This window comes from Convolutriloba macropyga, unplaced genomic scaffold (assembly GCF_964194025.1).
Source record: "Convolutriloba macropyga unplaced genomic scaffold, txConMacr16.3 SCAFFOLD_2969, whole genome shotgun sequence".
NCBI lineage: Eukaryota > Metazoa > Xenacoelomorpha > Acoela > Convolutidae > Convolutriloba > Convolutriloba macropyga.
In genome coordinates this window covers 1-14,784 of record NW_027451545.1, presented here as the reverse complement: position 1 = coordinate 14,784, position 14,784 = coordinate 1, and the positions used below count along the sequence as shown (strand labels likewise).

The 14,784-nt window shown below is 52.3% G+C and overlaps 1 protein-coding gene across 1 annotated transcript; it reads left to right on the top strand.

Moving 5' to 3' along the window:
* Nucleotides 1-12,717: 12,717 nt before the first annotated feature.
* LOC142356778 (uncharacterized) lies at nucleotides 12,718-14,763 on the top strand (the record flags this gene model as incomplete). Its single annotated transcript, XM_075408573.1, has 4 exons — nucleotides 12,718-13,615; nucleotides 13,841-13,901; nucleotides 14,220-14,313; nucleotides 14,476-14,763. Coding segments are annotated over exons 1-4 (681 nt in total), but the record flags the coding sequence as incomplete, so codon positions are not given.
* Between the last annotated feature and the right edge of the window lie 21 nt (nucleotides 14,764-14,784).

Sequence of the window (14,784 nt, the reverse complement as noted above, 5' to 3'; positions counted from 1 at the left end):
GGTACACTATGAGTAGGTGCCTGTACGCACAGGTATTGGCGGTGTATTCTGAGTGTTTATTATTCCTTCATCAGTACGGTACCTACCTACCTAGTACCTACCTACCTACGGCTGTGTCGCGCCTGGCACAACGGTCAGTGCCCCCGGTCAGTGCCACTTACCACTTACCAAATGTACCAATGGACGTAACTGTTACCAATTATTACATGTCAAATGTCAATATCCCCCAGCTACTACTATCCTTATAATAATATAAAAGTGAATGCATGTGTCAGTTTGTATATGTATGTATGTATGTATGTTTGTTTGTCATGCTCAGCTTAATATTGTAATAATTAGTAGGATACAACGATTTTAAGGGGCCGGGCTGCAGGCCCGGCCGGGCCGGAGGCCCGGGAAGGTCCGTGTCCGTGCGTTCGTCTCTTGTACCTACATACGTTACATCTATACATACCCGAGCCCAGAGGATATGTACATAGTAGCACCATATTATAAATTATTACTCGTACGACTTACGCGAGTGTCGAGTTCCTACTTCCTGCAGCCCAGGCCCGCCCTGGCTCTAGAGAGTGTACTGACTACCCTATATCGCCATCCATACTCGTATACACGGTGTATACATTGTGTACGACTTGCGAGTAATGTAGTGGCGTGCTGATTACAGTGTGTGTAGTAGCTCTAGTACTCTACACCATGTACAGTAGGGCACGTAGTAGGGTACACCACACTACTGTAGCGAGAATTCATGTTATAAATTGAGAAAACCGCGTACGCTGAGAGCTTCCGTTTCTTTTGGGTATCGGATTGTATGTAGATATCGTAGGAGATGCAGCCCTACGACGATGTACGAAGATGGAACGAAGTTATAATATCCTCTACCTACACCCCACAGTAGCAAACACGCCAATTTTAAATAGCCAGAGATTATAGCCATCCTCACGAGTACGAGTACGAGTTCTGTAGGTGAATGCACGTACCCTACTGGTGTATGCGACTCATGCGCATGCAGCACGCGTACATCGGCCGGCACATGCAAATAATAATCTCACGTGGTACGCGAGCCAGGACGATGGCCGGCACATCGGCAATTTCGGCATGTACTAATATAGTCTATGTAACACTGCTAAGTTAACAGTAGACAGTAGTACCATGTGTAGTGTGTACTCGTACGAGTATTTCGTAATGACATCGGTACGGTAGCGACGGTACGGTAGCTTCCGCGAGGGCCAACCGGTACCTAGGGTACGTAGCTTCCACGTTGGCCCTTCCGCGCTCCCGGCCACTGGCTGGCCATGCTTCTTGGGCTTTTTTACGTTTTAAGTTTTGCATCGCATTCCAGGCCTGGCATCTGAGTCGCGAACCGTGTGGCTAAGTAAGGCATCGTGATCCATGGATTCATGCTCATGGTAGGATCTGAATTGCCCAGACTGAACAGGACACTTCGAACCCACCATCTGAGAGTCGCTGCCCTCCGGTGACTTGATAAGCCCTACCAGCAGCGTATGCGCTGGCAACCTTCGCCCAAGCGAACTTTTACGTTGCCGCGTAACTTTTTGATAGTAGACGTTTTACAACTTGTCCACAGGGCATGCGTCTCGCATGTCGCAAACCCTGACGCGGAGTCAAGCTAGCACCCGGAGCCCATAATCTGTTCACAGTATAGTTAGGGGTCTCTGTTCTTGGCATCGTCTGACTTTGGGTTGCAGTCACCGGGATGTACTCGCGGTGCTAACTGTTGCGACAGCGCGGCTCAGCTCCTCCGCACTGACAACAAGTATCGGCACAGAGTACCCTACCCTGTACTCGAAGTTGGCCGGCCGAGCTTCGGCCGGTAGTTCAAGTACGTGACCGCACACATACGGAACTCTAGCTGCCGCGATCCAGCGAGCGTCGTCGCTCATCGTTTACTACACGTTGCAGCTGTCGGGGTGGTGGACAGAGACGCAGCTGCGGCTAGGCGACAGACGACCGCCAGCTTCCCGAAGGTTCCGGACAAGGAACCATGCATATCAAAGCCTTGCGCTCCTGGAACGTCAGCCCGTGGAGCCCGGTGAAGAACGGCCTGCAGAGGATGACAGATGTGTACGCGGCAGACGGGCCGCACGCCACCGAGCTCGCCGGAGTGAGTGTTACCGCCACCATAACCAGTGGTGGCAAGACGCGAAACGACCAGCTTCTAACGAAGTGGGACTCCTCGAAATCCGAGTCGGTCATCAAGGCACCGGCTAGGCTGAGGGAAAAGTACAGCATCGGCCGCGTCATTGGCAGTGGCGCCTTTTCGACCGTCCGCTTAGTCACCGACCGGGAAACGGGCAGCACCTGGGCGTGCAAAATACTTCACCTGCCGGCCTGTGGACACCGTCCAGAGAGGGGAGAGAGTACACTATCAGAGGTGATAAACGAAATCCAGGTCATGAAAGCCATCGGGCGGCACCCCTCGTTCATTTATCTTCGGGAGCACTTCATCGAGGGGAATAAGGTGTACCTCATCCTGGAGTTGGTGAGCGGCGGCGAGTTGCTGTATGCTGTTGCGGAGCGTGGCAGCCTTCCAGAGGAGGACGCCAAAGAGATTATCTCCACCGTACTGCAAGGGATAAAGCACATGCGAGACCGTGGTATTGTACATCGGGACCTGAAGCTCGAGAACCTGTTACTGGTAGATGCAGACTGTGTATCTCGAGTTAAGATTGCAGACTTCGGCCTCTCCAACCTCATGTCTGATAGTTCCCCAATGGTGACAGTCTGCGGAACGCCCATGTATGTCTCCCCTGAAGCTTTGAAGGTTGTCAACTCGAGAGCCAGGTCTTATGGTCCTGAGTGCGACATCTGGGCAGCAGGAATCATCATGTTCATCCTCCTCAGCGGGTACCCACCCTTCACGGATGGCACGAGCTACTGTGATAACTGCACAACGCTTTTTGAAAGAATCCAACGAGGGAAGTACAATGTCAAGGATCCAGCCTGGGATCTGATCAGCGCTGATGCTCGCGACCTTGTCTCGAAACTGCTTGAGAAATCTCCAAAGAAACGGATCACGGCTGCAGAAGCCTTAGAGCACGCATGGTTCAAATGAGGAACAGAATCAACACATATATTTCACATAATGGGCAGTTCTCACAGTATATGAATTATAGGTAGAGATCGTCCGCAGCATGTCATAAATACATATACTTCCTACTGGTTTTTCTAGTATCACCGTGGGAACTTTATCTCTTCATATCCAGCATTCAAGCCTTGATGCTGCAGAGGTGTAACGAGGCACATGTATAGATGGAGAAACAATAGCACTCATCAGCTGCTTGCATTGATAATTGACTCGCCAGGCAACTGCACTCTGCGTGATAGGATCATGCACCCCAGGACAGCACATGGCTGAACGCGCAACGCCGGTTCCTCGATCGTCATTTCCTTCCAATCACCAGCATTTTGGCTTCTCTGTTCGGTCATAACTCTTTCATGCTCTGTGCTGACCTTTGTTTAACACACTGCCACATGCCATTACTCTCATCACAATTTTTTTCACTGGCCTCTGGAAACACAGTGCGGACACTGACGCCGCGGACCAAACCGCCGCCCCCAGCCTCCCATGACGAATCAACACTGGGCATGGCATTCCTATTCTTCCTCCTTGTGGTCAAGGCCGCAGCAGGTGTCCGTGCAGCCTGCCGGCACGCCAGGGTCTGGGGTCTCAGTTGCTGCAGGTCCACCGCCTTGATCACGACTGGCAATGCCCACGCATTTACCAGTGGGGCCGTTTGGGCCCCTATGGATTTCCTTGGTCACTGGAGGTGGCCGCACTTGGACTGGTGTGCCCTGTCATAACCAGGTGCGTCCGGCTGTGTTGATCTTTTGTGTACTGCACTGCCCTATGGTGAACTTGTGCTGCACCGTAGTAATCCCGCGCAGACATGTAACCAGTATTGGCACCCTGTGGCTGGAAGCAAGGAACGCTCCTTGAGCCTTGGTGGCTTTGCCGTACTCGTTCTGCAGGTCTCCAGCCCGGAGGTCGGTTGCCCACCATACACATAGTACGGTTGCCCCGATCAAGCCAACTAGTCCAGCAAGCCAGCCTGCAATGCCTCTTTTTTCAGCCAGGCTCCACCATTCACACACCCCACATGCCTGGTCTGCACTAGCCCCCCCTGCACTATGGCCTCCTGCATCTGCCCTGATCTCCATCGAGCCCACACAGACACCCTACAGCATCCCACCAGGGGGCTGCCCAGGGCGGCCTCACCCCAGCAGTGAGTCAGGTATCACACAACCGCACCTATAATTTCCGCCGACAGTCTGCCGTGAGCTGGCATTTCGCCCCCCCCCCCCCCCCCCCCCCCCGGGCGGCTGCACACACATTACCGCTATCACCCTTGCTAAGGCACCGCACGCACGCCTCCCCTATTGGGTGCTGGTAGAGGGCCGGCTCTCGCCGCCGCTGAGGCTTGCGATACTTTGTCGAGATATGTTGAAAGCATATCAAACCATGTTCCCCCACTAAAATATCGACCTAGCTCTCAGGACTCCCACATGCCTCTAGCCCCATCCTCCACAAAGCAGGCACAACTTTTGTTTATGCACAAACATTGCATGTTGACCTTGACCACAGTTGTAAACGTTACAAGCAGGCCATGGAGAATGATGCAGGGGTAGACCAGTGGTTGAGATGAGGCAAGAGCAGAGGGACAAATTCACGTCACAGAGGTGAATTCCAGAAAGAGGCAGGGGTAGGGCAGTCTCATCCTAGGGCTGGTATCCTACCAGCCCAGCGTGCAGAGCCCAGTCTCACCGTGATGACAACGCCGCGCATGTAGACATGACTGCAAGAATCATCCACGTCCTGCGTCAACTGCTGGCTGCCCACTCGGCCACACCGTGGCCGCACTCGGCCACACCGTGGCTGCGTGGATACAGCTACATTAGAGTGGTGACAGTTGTCGAATTGTGATGTAGCGCCCAGGAATGCAGAGGCGTACAGATCAAAGCATTTGGACCAGTGTCAACGATTGTTTTGTTTTTTGAAAGCTGGACCTGCGTCCGTTTATCACCTGTACATGATGTGCCATGTGGTATCAGTGAAGAATTGAACTCATTACCACAGTACCCCCCAAGGCTTGGCAGCTGTTGCTGTATGTTCGCTTCACTGTATGACAACGGTGTGACGGTTCAGATGTGTCCCGTTGCCCCGCACCTTCCATAGTTGCAAGTCATATGGAGCCTCTGCATACGTTTCAGAGGCCAGCAGCGTTCGTCAGACCGTACTGGCAATGTGCCATTGAATTTTGCATTCTCCCTAAATAGCAGCGGCCCCGGTCATACACGATGCACACGAATACACACAAGCACCAATCACAATCGGTCCTCCTACGTTACTTTGCCAGCCATTCGATCGGGACGCACTGTCCCTCCATACGCAGACACATATTGCACATCCGAAACAAATTGAGAGCGGTTTATTGTACCCAGATTGGTTTGGCCTGGTGCAAATCCGATGGGCTGCGCTGTTGTACGCTGCCCTCAGCTGATCTCCTCCTAGAGGCCCTGTTCCGACTCAAAACCACAAGCAGCTAGTAGGAAGCTTGAGAGGAAATCATAGATATTGTTCTGCACTGGCGCCTGGCTGTAGTAAGGAGCACTTGGAGGGCAAGGCATGACTATATACCCTTGTTCATGCAGTGCAGTCCTGAATGCAGGTGGTAGCTCCCACCAGCTGCATCCAATGCTCACGTCATGGCTTTAGTACCCATGCCAGAGGCTACAGCGTGGGTGCCACAGACCACCGGCCAGTCGCTGTCCCATAACGTTACAGACGGTGCAGAAGTCAGCTCAGAGCTGCCGCGAACACCAGCTGTTCTACCCAGCAGGTACAGCGTGGGTACCAAAGACCACCGGCCAGTCGCTGTCCCATAACGTTACAGACGGTGCAGAAGTCAGCTCAGAGCTGCCGCTACGACCAGCTGTTCTACCCTGCAACTATAGCATGGGTACCAAAGACCACCGGCCAGTCGCTGTTTCATAACGTTACAGACAGTGGCATCTGCTTGTCAGCCTTTCTTCACCGCTCTTCTGTCCTCCCCCGTACACACATGGTGTACAGCACAATTCATAAAGCAGTAGATATGCGCCCTATGCGCCCACTCGAGCCGAAGTCCACCTGCATAACCATGTTGGCGAAGTTCGCATGTCTGAATCTCTTTCAACAGTACAAGCATGGGTTGAGGTGCACACATTTGAGAAGACTTTTGTAGCCGCTACAGGGCTTGCAAAAACACAACTTCTTCGCACTTTCAAACTCTCGGCTTCCAGCACAGAGAAAACCGCGCCCCAACGCGACCCCAAAGTACTCCTGAGGAGCGCATGGGGTTCTGTGGCGCAGGTGTGCATTCGAGCCACTGTGCAGGCGCCAGTCCTTGATGAAACAGTGGGTGATTGCTTCTGAGCCTGAACTGATCTGGAATGGAAGTGACATCAGAGGCCCAATTGGCCCATACACACATCCTGCAGGGTGCTGAACCACAGTGAATTATCAATTATTAGCTTGGAAGGCTCATTGATGGAAGGCACGTGTTCTGCCGATCAGGCCAGGGTATAATGGAGGGAGGGAGGGAGGGAGGGATGTATTTGAGAAAGCCAGGAGGATCAGGAGGGATCCTGGTAGGATCAGGAGGCCCCCTGGATCGAAGGATATCCTCGCCGACTGGCGACTGCATGTGTGAATTTACACGTGAAAACTTTTATTATTATTATTATTATCATTTTTTAAAAATTAAAAATGTGGCACAAATTGGGCACTACTTAGTACTTGTGTTGTGCTCGTACTGTTGTAGTAGTACGAGTACAAGTCTTAAAAAAGTACATGGGCCTCGATCGATCGGCCGGCCGGCCGGCGGGCCGTACGGTAGGTAGGTATCCCCGGCCTACTGTAGTACTGTACGTAGAGGGTGAGACGGGATGGTTACTACTGTAGAGGGTACCTACCTGTACCCACTAAAGTAGTACCGGGAGCTACAGGTACCAGGAGCTGTAGGTACTAGAGGTAGTACCCTTCGGCCGTTCCGCTATCACGACAGATCAGGACAGGACAGATTCATCACCTACCGCACCGGCGACCCTACCCTCTAGAGAGAGAGGTGCCCTGCCTGGCTACAGTACCTACCTACTGGCTACTAGCCAGGTACGCAGGCAGGTTCCATCAATGCCAGGCCGGCGCCCGGCAGGTTCTGTGGGTGCGAGTAGGGTAGGTAGGGTACCTACCTAGCTTTAGAGGGAGAGGCCTACTGTACCTACCTCAGTCTCACCTCCTCGCTCTCTCTCTAGACTCTAAATATAATAATAATATTGATTTTTATTATTGTTCACTTTTAAAAAGGATGCGGTAAAAGGATCTGCCCACCCAAAAGTAGCGCTATGCATATGCTTATACAGTACCCCAAAAAAGTTCATGCATGTTTTTTCACGGGAAGATGGGCCTCAACCTGTGGGGAGGTGAAGATGGCAGCTCGCCAACCCAAAACCTACTGTAGGGTAGAGACCTTGAGTAGGGCTTCTGAACCATACCTTCATAACCTTCAAAAGGGTCTTCTAGGGTTTGAGAATCCAACTTGCAAATTGTAGGCCAATTGTGCATTGCATGGGGCAGAAAGCTAGGGGGTCATGGGGATAGCTTCTATCTACCCGTTGGCCAACAAGTCTATGGAAGAGAACACATGAAGGCGCTACAATAGCCAAGGTTACCACGTTGGAGTTGTGCATGGTGCTAGTTTCGGTGGGGGGCACCTAACTATCACCCTCAACCATGTTGGCTGTCTTGGCCACTGCCAAGGCCTTTGGCCCTTGTTCCCACAGCAGGCTACCACAGCCTATAGGGGGGCCAACGAAAGCAACGAGCCCCAAACTATGACTTCATGGAGGTTAGGTGGTTCTCTCTCCATGGTGAAAACCCACGCCAGAATAGGGGCCAGAATGGCCAGTTGGGGAGGCGAAATCGAAAATTTTCTAAAATCGGTCCAATTTTGAATCAGAGAACAGAAAATGCGGAGCGCAGCGACGCATTTTCTGTTCTCTCATGCCGCCAAAATCGACATAAAAGATGCGCACGGGCCTAGGGATCTCGGAGCACCGGTCAAACTGGCATTCTGAGCACGGGAACCCCTTCAAATTTGACTGTACGTGATTTCGAGGGGTGACAGTCAGCTTAGCGGAAAACCACCCGAGAGCTTGGGATTAGCCCCACGGGCTAACGACCATTGCTATGGCTCGACCAATGCTTGCATAGTCAACATGCATCCATGGGCTACATGCATGCATGATCTTGGCATCCCATGCTTCCAAGAAGGTTGCTTGCCTGGCAGTGGGCAAATCCCAGACACCTGAAAAACGGAAATTCTTCGGAAAGCCAACTGCCACAAGGATTAAGTCTTAATCCTTGGATTATGACACGTGTCACCACATCAAAACTTTTCTTGTATCACGTGCTTACCCCATGTGAAAGGTCGTTCTATGGGACCTAGTGTGTGGAACGCAATGCCAACAGCGAATCACAGAAAACTTAGCCGAATTTCAAGGTGCACCAGCACGAACCCTGCATTGCGGCTTGGGCTAAATGCTCGATTCTCATGGTCCAAACGCCATATTTAGGGGTTACAACCACATGTATCCGCGTTAATGCCATGATTGCTTCGGATCGTGCGGCCATACCACTTAGTAGGGGGCTAGGTCCCTCTCCATTCACCAAAACTCAACATGCACGAACTTTTTTGGAGTAGTGTAAATGACTGAAAAGGATGCCACATCTGTGCTCCTGCCCGGCCTGGCTGGTAATACCATGAAGGCTGTGCTCGCAGGTAGGTACGTAGGTACCTAGGGTAGCTATCTGAATTTTTCTCGATAGGTACCCTACCCTAGCTTAGAGGTACCTCGCTAGAGTACTGGCCGGGCCAGCCGGCTGACCCCTTGGAATTTGGATGTAATCAACCTATCACCCCGCTTGAGAGTTGGGGGTACACTCCTAACTAAGTAGGTGGGAGGTTGGTTGCAGACCCGAATACGTACGAGTAGGTAGGTAGGTAGGGTAATGTAGGATAGTTGGTTTAGGTACCCACTACACCATGATAATGAGCTGTTAGAAAGTACTTTCGTCTGCATGGTAGGTACCTAGTAGGTAGGTCCTTTATAGGTACCTACCTACCGCTAATCAAACAATTCTCTATGATCAAGGCAGTACATCGTTTATTTACTCCCTAGCGTAGGGTACCACCTCAACCGATTTTCTCTATCGTAATTGGGGGACCTCCATTCATGATTCCCATCTCTCTCGATAAAACATCGATGCTTGTCTCACTGATTCTGCAACGCGCTAGAAAGAGTTGTGTACGTGAAGCTTTAAAGATCCCAAAGAACCCCCAAAAAATTGAAAAGGGCATATGGATTATGGAAAGCTCTGGAAAGCTGGAAAAGTGGATCACAATCCATCCCAGGCATGTGTGGAGTGAATCCGCACTCTCACCGGTCGTCCTGCGAAATTACCCTATACAAGCAACGGGAACACATCGCAGTAAATTTTTCAATCTCTATTGGCCGCGGTTCTTACCACCTCTGTTATAATATAGAAATTGTATATAATAATATCAAAATAAAGCTTACTACTAGTACGAGTAGTAGTCTTTATTGCCTCTTTATTGCCTCTTTATTGCCTCTTTATTGCCTTTAGAGCAGTCAGACATTAGTTAGTAGCAGTACTGTACTACTCGTGGTAACTAGGAAATCCGAAATTTACAACACGGACGTACGGAGTACGGACGTACGGACGTTCGGACCACGCCCCCCCCCCCCCCCCCCCCGCCCCCCCGCGGTTCTTTCTAAAAACGGTCACTCATTCTGCACTATGACATTCTGCATCTCTCCCATTTTAAAAATTTTAGTGGGTGTATAGGCACCTACTTTCCCCTGCCTAAAAAACACCCAGGTTTCTGCGGGGGCTGTGTGCGAGGCTTAAGCCTCTGACGTCCCTAAAATCACTGTAAAATTGACTTTCAGATGTACAATGGATGTGCAGATGTTGGTGAGTAATTCTCTCTCTCTCTCTATCCCGTGCCTAGTGCCTACCCTAAACTACACTGCCCGTTCCCATTCCCATGTCGCTCCCCTATGTGTACTCATTCCCAGTTCCCGTCCCGCTAGTTCGTGTTCCCTACTCTTAGAGTTCCCCAACTCTCCCTTTCCCTGGAACCCCTCCCGCTACCCCTTCCCCCTTCCCCCCCCCCTCGATCTAATCCCTAAACTTCCCCAGGTATCCCCAGCCACCTTCGCCTTCGCCTTCGCATTCCCTTCCTTTACACTCCCCTCATTTCCCTTTTCTGTTATTGCATTCCCATTTTGCTTATCATCCTCCTCATGGCCCATTAATCCACTGTCCCATTGCCGGCCCGTTTCTGTACCCTGCCCCTCTGAATTAAACCCCAATTCGTTCCCAGCTTCGTGCAGTTTATTACTCTTCCCGCTATTCCCCCACTCCTCTTCCCGGCCCTTCCCGCTATCTCTCTGCATTCCCCTTCCCATGCACTGTAATTGGTCAATTCCCATGGCTCACGAGCAATCATTGACCCAGGCCACGTGCCCCAGGCTGGTATTGCAAGCGTCTGCATGCTTGAAGGATGATCAGCATATCTATGCCCAAGACCGGTACTGGGCGCAAGGAGATGGCGTCTTTGGAGGAAGTATGCTTGACATTAGTGTGTAACAATGACTGATCGTTAAAGGATAGGTAAACTGGCACGCTGGCAAGTACCTGGAGCAACCTGCCGGTGGCAACAGGGCACCCCCCCCCCCTGCACACACACACACACACACACACACACACACCTTTGAGCCTGCCGGCCGGCCCCCATCAGCTGGGCCCCCTCTGACCATGCACGCGCCCTACGTACTGCTTATTGTGCATGGTCTGAGGGTGCACTCCAGCTGTGAGTATGTAAAGGCTCGTGCCAATTTGTATTCGATGATATGGAGTTCCTCAAATGTGAACTGAGCATGCAATATCAGCCTATGGAGCTTGCATATTACATGCGCGGCGGCCACCCTGACCAACCCATGAGCTGTGCCTCTGAGCCCCAAATTCACCGCGGCCACCGCAATACCTGTACCGCCCCCGCGCGCGGCCATGTAATTTAGTGGCAGCAGCACTTGAGGTGGCCGTTAACCCTGCACCCGGTACCCTTTCGTGCACCTCATATACCCCTTTCTGTTGATCCCCTCCCCCCCCCCCCCCCCCCCAATAGATGCCACATTATCCTCCGGCATCCCGGCGTTGCTTGCAGTCGGTACTGAGAACACAGAATGCCATAATTTGGCCACCGCGATGAGCAGGCTGCGCACAAGAGCCAACTCGTTTGTCCGCTGCTAGGAGTGTCTCACTAGTGCATACCACGTGCATAACCCTTCCTGTTGGGGTCCAACAGGGCTCCTGATACTCGTAATAGCGACATATCGCTAGGTACCCTACCTGGTTAGTGGTTACCCACCTACCTAAGCTAACTTCCTGTTCTAGCGCTGAAAGCCAAATTTACGCTCTTGTAGTACCCTCTAGCAGTACGAGTACAGTAGTAGTAAAATGCCTGGCAGCCGCCAGAGATCTACATACATGCACATGCAAGGGGACGCTCTCGTACTAGTACTTGTACTATGCTACGTACCTGAGCAGGTAGGGTAGGTAGGTACTACTAGGTACCTACGACCACATAGTACTGATAGTAGGTTCCCTGGCCTTTATGTCGATCCTTCGCCTGTACGAGTAATCAACCTGTGACCTACGACCACATAGGTAGGTTCCCTACCTTGACAGTGTTATTACGGTGTAAACAAAGACATATACTCGTAGGTACCCTACTAGTACGGCAATTGGGCATCGGCCGCGCCCGCCGGGCCAGCAGGATCCAGCCATGCATGCATGCGCGCGTGCAGATCACAACAATGCAATCGTAGTCCTACGACTACTGTACCCGTCATGTACTTATGGCTGGTACTTACAGGAGTACTTATGGGTGTGTACATCCGTGATGTACTAGTACTCGTACTGGATGTGTATTTTTTTTTCACCCCCGGGTCAAAAACCCCCTGGCCATGCCTTTCGGCACCCGTTACGGAGCATCCGGCCGGCCGGCCGGGGGACCCGGATGTGTATTATTTCCGAATTCCGTTGCATGTGCCGCACAATGACAAGCCGAGGTGGGCAAAAGTGCCATTTGAAAACGAAATAAGAACGAAATAGATATGGAATACATAGCGATAATGAAAAGATTTCTCCGAAATAGGGTGGAGTTTCCCGAGCGCCTATGCATCTGATATGGTTGAAGAATCTCGGGCATACGAGTACGAGTACAACTGTACACACCGTACATGGTAGTCAGTAGGGACTAGGGATACGGAAGAAGCCGTCGATATTTTGACGTATCTTGCCTTTGTCCTCGAAAAGCGCACTCGCTGACCCCAATGCAAACTATGAACTGCCACTTTACCGCGTTCTAGCTCTGAAAAGGACCCCTTAGGCCTTATGGAGACAGTGAGGATGCTTCACACGCTCGCGCGAGCTTGCCACTTGCCCGTCAGTGCATCGACTTCCGCTGCTGTCAACTCAGCTCAAACGCATTTGATTTACCAACGGGCCAGGAGAGACTCTGCTCATACAATTTGCAAATCTGTTGGAGTCTGGTCACGGTCGTTCTGGGTTCCGCTTCCTGCAGGAAACGAACGATAGCATATAGAGATACTTTACGCCAGCCGGAGTTGCCTTACCGGAGACCCCCGCACAGCCTGTTGCAGGCGAGCTTCCAGCTTGGCCTTGACAGTCTCGGATCGGACCGAGCACAGTTGGGCGACCTGCTCTGTTCACGAGATTCCGATGTGTACTGGGGTTTGGGATCCGTCACGCCCAGGAAAATCCTGTGAGATGTAGAATTTCGGCCGGGTCGCAGGTCGTTTTGGTCCTGACACCTGACATAGTATGTGTGAAAATGGTTACAGTTCTGCGCGTCCGGGTAGGATACTTCATCTGAGTCTCCTGACCCCCAGCTGAAGCGCTCAGGTTTCTCCGCGGGCTGCCTGTTTACACAACTGGTACTCAAAAGGTGGGGGTGGGGTCAATTCTCCTTATTCGATCAAGACGTCAACGGCAGCGCACCAGCTGGGTTTGGGTACCGGTGGTCTGCACGTGGCGCCGCTGGAGATCCCGCCCCGCGACTAGCGGACAACGTCGTGCAAGCCGCGGGTGGTCCGTCTATCCGCAACATTTGGTCCATCGGTCAATCGAAGCACTTGGCGGTTGGGTATTCACGTCTTGCGCTGCGGCTGTGCCGGCGGCTGAATTAGCTAGTGCACAGCGTTTGCTATATGGGCGAAGAAACGCAGTTTGGCAGTGGCCCGCGGGCACGGGCCGAGCCAGAAACCGCCCGCGTTGCTGGGGAGGCAAGCACGTCTGCTCTCAGCTGTAGGGTACGGGAGTCCCTCCCGCCTCACTTGTGCGGGAGCGACCACAACACATGGCAAAGAATAAACAACATCCTTGAGACCGGATCTTGTGGACTGGTGGTTTGTGATGCTCTCGAAGTGGACCACCCTATCATTTACGGTGCGCCCTGCCCTTACTGCCACAACTTGCAAAAATCCCCACTGCACTGGTGCAGTCTTGTGTGGGTTCCCCTTCATCGCTCAAGCACATCTTGGCCGCTGTTTTTCTCCCTGGCTGGCATGCATATATTGTTGTGGCAGAATGGGGGCAGTCTCTCACTGCCTGCTTGTATTGTCGCATTCTGAGTCTGATCTCATGTGTCACGGCGGTGCAACTCATGTGCAGTTGATACTCAGTACCAGAAGATAACAGGATATCATGCTACTGAAGTCCTGGGGAAAAATTGGTGCGTGCACCTCCTGACAATTTATCATGAATTGTATCATACCCTGCATAGTGCAGCTTGCTATGCCACGGCAGCAGACATAAAGTTTGCCCAGCACAGCCATCATCAGTATCTGCACAATGCATTGACGTGACTGTCTCAGCAATACCGGCCTGCCTAACTCAGACGTCTTAGCGCTGCAGACGCATCAACACGCAGCTCAGCAAAACCGCAGGCCGGCTGATCCGTCTGTCTGATCAGTCTTGTAGGATACAGACATTCACAGGTGCATGCACACATCACCAGTTCCTGTAGGCTAATTTCTGGTTTGCACTGTAGTCGATTCATGCAGTTTCGGGGACTGTACGCAACTGGCCGCCACCAGGATGTGGACACAAACGCCATTGCTGCCATGCGGACTGCTATTGACAAGGTACACAGCTGCAGGGCGGTGTGCTGTATGTGCCCTGTACATATGCCGACCTGTCTTGGATACACATGCTCACATGTACAGGGAAGCAGCCGCGGCCGCTGAGGGCCGGCCGGCCTACAAATACCTTACACAGCTCGGCATGCTTACCGCTGCGTGCCGCAGGGGGAAGAGTGTGAGGTCCAGCTCCTCAACTTCATGAGGGGCGGGCAGCCAATCTGGAACAGGATTCAAATCCTGCCAATCTTTGGAGACCCACGGCAGCCGGCCCTTGTAACCCACTTTGCTGGACTGCTTGATGTGACGGACATCCATGCCAGCTACGGGCCCTTGCCGCACCAGCACTGCGACCCCTCTGTCTCTTGGGCTCCCATCTGTGGCACTCAGCAGCAGGGCAGTAGGCAAGAGCTGAGGATGACAGCTCAGACGGGGCATATCCCTTACCTGCCAAGAGCCGACATCGGAAACCACGGC